This window comes from Solanum pennellii, chromosome 9 (assembly GCF_001406875.1).
Source record: "Solanum pennellii chromosome 9, SPENNV200".
In the NCBI taxonomy this organism is placed as follows: Eukaryota; Viridiplantae; Streptophyta; class Magnoliopsida; order Solanales; family Solanaceae; genus Solanum; species Solanum pennellii.
The window spans coordinates 77,228,300-77,236,711 of NC_028645.1; the positions used below are offsets into that span (position 1 = coordinate 77,228,300).

The following is an 8,412-nucleotide window of genomic DNA, read 5'->3' on the forward strand; positions in this document are numbered from 1 at the left end:
AGTAACTGATATATAGTAGAATTTGTAATCCTCAAAGAATATTAATTCTTTTGCAGCTTCACATGTATGATAATATTGCTGGTTCATTGAGCTAAATTGGAGTTGTTCTTATTGTTTTTAGCCTGTCTTTGGGAGTTCCACATATATGATAAATATTTCTGCTTTATTGGTCTCACTGGAATTGTTCCACTTGCTATTAGACTGTCATTTTTGTTTTTTTTCTTTTTTATATCCTATCAAAGAATTATTATCTGGTTCTTTCTTTTTGTTTAGCTACTCTAATTCTCTGTTTTTATGTTTTTATCTTTAACTTATAATCCTCTCACGTCCATATTATCACTTGAATGAATTTTGTTGCAGGACCGAAACTATTACAGCAGTAATAAACACTCAAAGAAAACATAATCAACATGGTTGATGATAACATCAGTGATGATGCGGATGAAAAGTCGTTGGCGATTTCAGATGAGGAAAAAGGAAGCAGGAACAAGAGGAAGTTTGAATCTAAGATTCCTCTAGGAACTTCTTCTGATTCACATGGGTCGTCTCTTACGGAGTTTCTAAGATATGATTTATTAGAGAAACCAACGAAAGGAGTCACTCTATTTGAGATTGACCCATTGACGAGCGGGTGTCCTCAGTATGATGTTGAACAAGAAGTGGAAACTGCACCAAATATAGATTCGGAGGACATGTCGGCCTGCTGCAGTTTTGTTTTGGACAAGAAACTGGACTCGTCTTCTTCTGGTGCAACAAAGAAGAGTTCGCAGTCTAAAATGAAAATTTTGGTTAAATGCAATCAACCTCTAGCTAAAGAAAGTTTTGATAGTAAATGCCTTTCCTCACCCATAGCACCTGCAAGTGACACTTCCAAAGTGCCACCTATTAAAGATAATATAAACGAAAAGGATCTGGATTCATTATCCATGGAGCCTAAGTCCAGCAAAAAAGTCCCCGACAACATAACTATTTCTTCTGCTGTGCAAGATTATTATGTTGGTATCCCATATGATGAGTCTTTGGGTAAATATGTCCCTCGAAATGAGATAGATGAAAATATATTGTTTCTAACTTTTCATTTGAAGACACTGCAGGAAGAGCTCCAAGGGTGGTCTGATTGGGCAAATGAGAAGGTAATGCAGGCTACCCGGAGGCTTGGCAAGGACCAGGCTGAGCTTAAAAGGATGAGGCAAGAAAAAGAAGATGTTGAAAATGTTCACCAGGAAAAGCATATGCTGGAGGAAACCACCATGAGGAGGATTATGGAGATGGAGCAAGCGTTGGTAAATACTAATTCCATGGGTGAAACAATTAATTCTCTTCTTAACACCATGGAGATGGATAATGTTGGACTGAAGAAGGATTTGGAAGCCGTAATGCTCTCTACCGGCAAGCATGCTATGAACGTCAATAATGCTTTAGCAAAAGAGCAGGAAGCACTAAAGAAGTGTCAAGTAGCGGACATGGAGAAGCGCTCATTTGAGGAGGATTTATCTGCTATCAAGCGGGAAAAAACTTCTTTGCAACAGCAGCAAGAGAAAGCCAACAAGGTTCTGCACCAATATAAGGTATATTTATTCTACTAATTAAACTTCTTTTCCTAGTTGATCAAGATAAAATGTTTCTTTTACAAATATAGTTCGTGTTTTAGAGTCTTTACACTGTTAATAACTTGTTTTTTTACTTATTGCCTTTGGTAATAGTGGTTCAAGCTTTCACTTATGCAGCCCTACTGATAATGCATTTGCTATTTGATATTCCATCTATTATGAAAATAAATCTGTAAATATTTATGAATTTCAGGATCTATTTAAGCATGAGGAATTGGTGAAAGAAAGATTTCAACAACAAGCTGATTGTCTGAAAAATGAAAGAGAACAACTCCGTGTTAAGGGAAAAGTGCAGCGGCATAATTTTAGAGAGAAGGTAGAGAGAAACAAGCAAAAGTATAAAGAAGAAATACAAAAGTGTGAGAGTGAAATTTCTCAGTTGAGATTCCAATCTGAAAGATCAATAACAGAGGCCCTAAAACGAGGCATTCCTCAATTGACAAAGGGTTTATCAACCTATGCAGAAAGTTCTGACTCTAATGTTGTAAAGATGGAGAGGGAGTGTGTTATGTGTATGCATGAACATATATCAGTGGTTTTTCTCCCTTGTGCACATCAAGTTCTTTGTGAAGATTGCAATGTGCTTCACCAAAAGAAAGGAATGGACGAATGCCCTTCTTGTAGGTCACCAATTAAGGAGAGAATTAGTGTCCACTTTCCTGATTCCGAATAGTTAGAAACTTCAGAATAGCAGCAGGAAAATGAATCTTGTCATTGTTTTTTTTTCCAGAAAAAGTCTCTCCTTTCTTCTGGCCTTTCTTTCCTACCGTAACTCTAATAAATGTTAGGAAAATGCAAAAAAGTTATAGAGATATGTAGAAAGTACATGTCAAAAGAGTTAGAAAGAGGGAGACCTGCTTAATGGTTGTAGTAAATCCTCAAGTTTGATGGTTTAAAAAATAATGTTGTTCTATGTGCTTTAACTTAATATACAGACTTTTTTTTTAATTTAATCATTCGTTATTTAAAACGTAACATCCTACTAATTTTCTTCGCCCAAGGGGTAAATTTTCATTCACACGATTCAAATTTTAGATATCTTATTCCCATTTTCCTTTATAGCACTTCCCAAACCAAACAAATTATTTCTTTGCCACATTCTATTAACTTATACCGGTTTCCTAACCTTGTTCTTCAAAATTAACTCCATATGCTATAGAGTAGTTGGATCTTGATTGTCTACTAGCAAGAAGTGGGACTTCTTTTTATGTTAGATATGGACAAAGATGATATGATATCACTTAGAATTGTTTCATTTTTGTTGATCTCGAAGTAAGTGATTCTGTTTCTATATAAGTTAAAATTTTATTGGATGTTCTTCCTTTGTCTTGTTATATCTACTCAGTACTATGAATCTCATGTTCACATTGGCTTTGAAATTGCTGCATACATGGTATTGCATTCTGTGGATGTGATTTGGTTATTTCCGTTACAACTTTATCTGAATTCAATAATTTTAATTTTGAGTTTATTTTATGATATTTTTTTACTTTTCCTATTATCTCGAATATAATATTTAAATAAATTGTATTGTATTTTTTTCGTTAGACATATTAAAATTAAAATTTAGGTCGCAACAAAATGCAAGAGGTAACAACAATCAAAACAAGATGATACACCATTAATGTGAAATGGCAGTAGGTAGTAGTGGTTTTGAATGAAGTTATTTATGAAATCTAAATATTTATTTGGTTCTTGAGGAAAAAGAGTTTATAATAAAACGTTTTTCATTCAACGTCATCTTTTAATTTACAGACAACTGGTCTAAATTTTTTTTTTTTAAAAAAACTTAATAAATTTTTGTTCTTTTGTAAATAAATTCAAAACTTGACCACTAAGTTTATGCTATTTCTCTTTCTTTGGTCGCTATTGTTGCAGGTTGGCCTAATCTAAAAAACTCAAGTGAACCCAAAGTTTTATGCGGGGATTAGTTATATATGTATTAGATATTCCATCTTCTATGCTGCATGAAACAATACAAATATTTCCTTTTAACTTATACATGTACTAGGTAAATATTTGCGCTTCGCGCGGTCATAAGTAATAATTGCATTGAACTTGCAAATAATTTTTTACTAATATCCATACATTAAAAGTAATTGAAAAGTAGGTTATTACAAAAATATTTGCAATATACCGACATGAATTTGATTATTTGTCATTATCACATAAGTCAAGAACCTCTAATGAATTAATTATTCACGATATAAATTCACGATATAATAAATTAGTGGTTCATTAATCAACATTGAAAGGAAAATAAAGAAGAAAATATGAATATACATACAAAGGCGTTTCGTAACAAAAAGAAACATTTAACTTGCACAAATTATACAATTGTGAAATATGTCTAAGAGGAAAATTTAAATGTTTTTAGCTTATTTAAAAAAGAAATTATGCTTACACATGAAATCAATTATAACTTTTAAACTTGCATAAATAATATTTTCAATTGATAAGTGAGAAATTTCATATTTATGTAAGAAAAGATTATATGTAAGCTTATATATAGTACTTTTACAATAATTATTTTCTGTATAATAAATATACGTACTATATGTGTATATTTTCAATATAACAGGAGAATAATTTTGCAAAAACATAAAAAACAAAGTTTAAAAATGTACTCAACAACAACAATTAATATCATTAACATAAATTAATGAGTGTTAAAAGACATACCAGGATATGTATAAATAGAATGAAATATAAAAGAAAAAATCATGTCCACTAAATACCCAATGTCCACTTAAGAATACTATTACCTTTAAGTACAGAGGTTTAAAAAATTACACCTCTTAGGATAGAACAATTTTATTTACCAACTTATTTAAAAAAAAAAGTGGTGTTAGTAAGTCACTCAAAAGAAGCAAAGTACAAAAATATTAAATTTTGCGGAAGTAGAAGTAGAAGATCAGAAATTTGTTGTTTTAAAATGTGAGGAAATCCTTCTATTTATAAAAAAATAGGGTAGTGTGAACAATGTTTACTGTACCTTATTAGAAATGATACAACTATTTGGAAAATTCGCAACCCTTCAGAAAGTTCACAACCCTTCATAAAAGTCAAAAAAACTTCATAAAGTCGCAACATTTCATTAAAGTCATAACTTTTGATAAAAGTCACAACTCTTCATAAAAGTCACAACTTTTGATAAAAGCCGCAACTCTTCATTAAAGTCGCAACTTTTCATGAAAGATGAAGGCTATTTTTGAAAATAAATAAATTTAAAAGGAAATTCTTGCTTGTGGTGGCGCCACGTAGACAGGCCTATAGATCTCTTTTATATAAATATATGATTATTAATTATGTTTGTTTCTAAATTGTCATCCAAACCTCATATTCATTTTATACATGAATAATTTATTTTATATCTACATATCAAATTTGATTGAAACCATAATACTTATTGCTCAAGCCTCAACTAAAAAACACCTTCCCCAGTCTTCTTCTTCCGTAGCTTTCTCAATTTAAGACATGTTACTCTCCTTGGCTCGATACTATCTTTTTATGTGTCCTATTTTACCACATTTAGCATCGGAGAGGTTCTTATCGTAATATTTAGGAGATCTTCTTTTTCTCCAGGGGAACTTGAACCATTCGAGGATCGAGAGTACGTCATATCTCTTACTTTTTCTTTGAAGTTTCTCTTGTCGGCTACAAGAGCATATCCTTCTCCATCTTTGACAAACACACTAGCCAACTGCTTGACTAGTAATTCTTGTGATGACAACAAATTTTCAAATTCCTCCAGAGAATGGTTGTTCAGCCCATCCTTAAATCGACGTCACAAATGGAATATATTCAGGTTTCAACACGAATGACTATTCTTCTCCTTCGTGCTTCAAAAATAACCTCTTCCTAATTCAACAAAGATGTCTGAGAACATAAGTTCTTAATCATCAAAAAACTACTATGTGATAGAAAGGTTACCTTGAGTGGTGTTAGCTAATCCATTCTCCAACATCTGTAGCCGAGCTTCATTCTTCTTATTGAATAAGCGATCGAGGGTCCTCCATATTTCTTAAGCTGATTTGCACCTTATAATATGATCAAATGAACAGGAGGAGATTGTCCTCTTGAGAATGAACTCTGCATTTTGATTAACCTACTTCCACTTCTTGTATGAACTGTTGTTTTCTGGTCCATCAGCAAGAGGACTTATGTAATTTCCATTAAAAACATCCCATAAATCATATCCCACAAGGTATGATTTCATACATGTCTTCCACACCTTGTAATTGGACTGAATCAATAACTCCATCCTCAGTCCATTAACACGACCGCTAAAATCCATCTACACAAACAAGTTGAATCGTTACCAACAAGATCTTGAAATAACACTCGTAATTCAATCTACGACTATGGCTACGATACCATGTAAAGAATAGCAGAAGAGAAGTATAATCGGGGATACCTTCTACTATCTCAAGACCGTTAACTAAGATCATACGGTTCAACTAAGGAAGAGGAAGCTAGAAAGGAGAAGCAATATTTTGGATAAAACAACTTTGTTATAGAAAAAGACTAGTTTATTTAGGTTTTTCATGGTTGCTTACAAATGACTATGGCCACCCTATTTATACTAGTGTAGTAATGCTTCTAGAAATTATCATAGATAGATCTACAAAAAAAATCTAGAAGACCTTATCTTCTAAATATCTAACAAGAATCTAGATTATTATATACTTTACCATAAGTATCGAATTATCTAGAACATCTAGTTTTTATTAAGTATAAATATCAAATATATTTACTTGAACCTCCGAAAAATCAACTTTAATTTTTCACAAATTTTTTATGATAATTTCTACACCATTTTTGAATATAATCATACGGGTTAACTTAATCTTTACAAAAGTAATAATGGCATTGATTTGTGTAAGGTCAAAGAGTCTGCATCGGAAACATTTATTATCAATAAATGAGCTATGATTAAAATCTTTTCTTATAAATATTAACTTCCTTGTTCGCTCTTATTTGAATGCAAATAACTTTGTCACTTTAAGTGAAACCTTTTAGTGGGAAATGGGCAATATTATATATAAGTATCATCGTTACTCTTGAATGAAACGAAGAATGTCTTTTCAACGTCATATGTGGTACACATGGTTAGATTGTATTGAATATGATGGCATCATCAATTATCCAATTGATAATAACCCTTTAAGAGATTTCCTCACTATGCGCTCTGGACAATTGTGGAAAATTTTTGGGTTAAAAGCACTAGAAGTTGATAAGTTATATTATAATTAGCTAGTGATAATATATACTGCTTCATGCCGGTAAGTTGGAGCTTAGGGCCATTGGTAGGCCATTCACATAATTGTTACAAAGATTAAATTATCTTAAGTACATAGTTCCTAAATTGTCTGCCCGTACTAATCCTGTTACAAAAAGTCGAGGAGTTGTTAAAAAGGCTGGTTTTTTAAAAGTTTTGCATTTAAGGCCTTCATTGCTAAGCATGTCCACCCCCTTGTTGTGCTCCATGAAGATGTGTGTTGGCAACGCTGCTCCCAGCCTCTCCATCTATTACCTGCATTCAAAAATTAAATTAGTGTAAGAGTGATTATCATGTTCCAGTAAATTGATCATTTTCGAGGAGTATGTGTTGATATCTAGGGGATGAAGTTTATTTTCCACAAAACCACAAGGAGTCCTCGTCTTAGGGCTCTTAGCTCGGCCAATATAGGACTGACATGTGCTTATTTACTTATGAATTGAATTGTCCAGTCACCTCTGTAGTTTTTGGTAACCCCTCCTAAGCCTGCTTGTCGAGGATTAGTTTTCACAACTCCATTAATGTTGAGTTTGAACTTTAAACCTACATGTTAAGGGAGGTTCTTGTTTAACCTGGATAATGCATTTCTCTTTATTAGCCTTGTGGTTAACCTGAATGATTTTGAACTCAGTGGCTAGGTTGATTATGTTGGTGAAGGAGATGTTGCCTTTTTTAATTGAAAAGGTGGTTATTTCTTTGGAGGCAAATGGCCCAGAGACATTCAGGGAGGACAACATCCCAAAGAATAATATTGTTGTACTCTTTTGTGGCAATTGAGTTCTAGGTGTTATGTCAATTCCCCAGGAAGAGCATGCTTCTATCAAGCTTATGCATCGAGCGATTTCTCACCATGATGGTATCCCATAATTCAATAACTTTGTTACATCTGAAGAAGATATGGTCTATGTCCTCATTTTGGTCGCCGGACATATTTGACAACCAGGGTTGATATCCAAGCCAATTTTTTTAAGGTATTGGGAGCAAAGGATTTTTTTTTTGGTGATACATGAGCTAGATGAAGGTTTTGATTTTTTTTGGGACACGTCATGTTCCGAATCCAGTCAAACTTCTTAATTCCTTGATTTGGCATGGAGTGAGTGGTTTTTGAGTGGATAAGCTTATAGGCACTATTGGTGGCAAACTTACTATTACTTTTGAGGATATAGAGTCTTGGCGAGATCTAAAGCGACAATTGCTTTTCAACTTACGTCTAGGGCATGTGGAGTTCGCGTTAAGAGTAATCTAAAATGACAAATCATGTCTAGTGTTGAGGATGATGTCATGATTGTTTCCTGAGGTAACGACAACCCTTTATTTTCACTAACTACCTTCGGTCTCTTTTCTTTCTGATACATTTATTACCGACAGAAATAGTTTTCTCATTTTCCGTACAATTTTTAAAAGTTGTCCGTAATTGGAAATTTTTAGGTGGGAAAATTTTCCTTACAATTTTTAAAAGTTACTCTAAAATGGGGAATGTCTTTTCAGTTTCATGTCTGGGACACATGGAGAGATCATGTT

The 8,412-nt window shown here is 33.0% G+C and overlaps 1 protein-coding gene across 1 annotated transcript; it reads left to right on the forward strand.

Moving 5' to 3' along the window:
• Positions 1–371: 371 nt before the first annotated feature.
• Positions 372–2,283, forward strand: LOC107030848 (putative E3 ubiquitin-protein ligase RF298). The gene is made up of 2 exons (XM_015232081.2): positions 372–1,568; positions 1,804–2,283. Exons 1-2 carry the CDS (start codon positions 411–413, stop codon positions 2,281–2,283), a joined length of 1,638 nt encoding a protein of 545 aa, XP_015087567.1. The 5' UTR covers positions 372–410.
• The last annotated feature ends 6,129 nt before the right edge of the window (positions 2,284–8,412 follow it).

What these genes read in the sequence shown, in the direction of transcription:
- LOC107030848 (XM_015232081.2), top strand. Translation starts at nt 411, where the DNA reads ATGGTTGATGATAACATCAGTGATGATGCGGATGAAAAGTCGTTGGCG. An exon ending in AGGTTCTGCACCAATATAAG is followed by an intron (nt 1,569 to 1,803) that starts GTATATTTATTC and finishes TATGAATTTCAG; the next exon opens with GATCTATTTAAGCATGAGGA.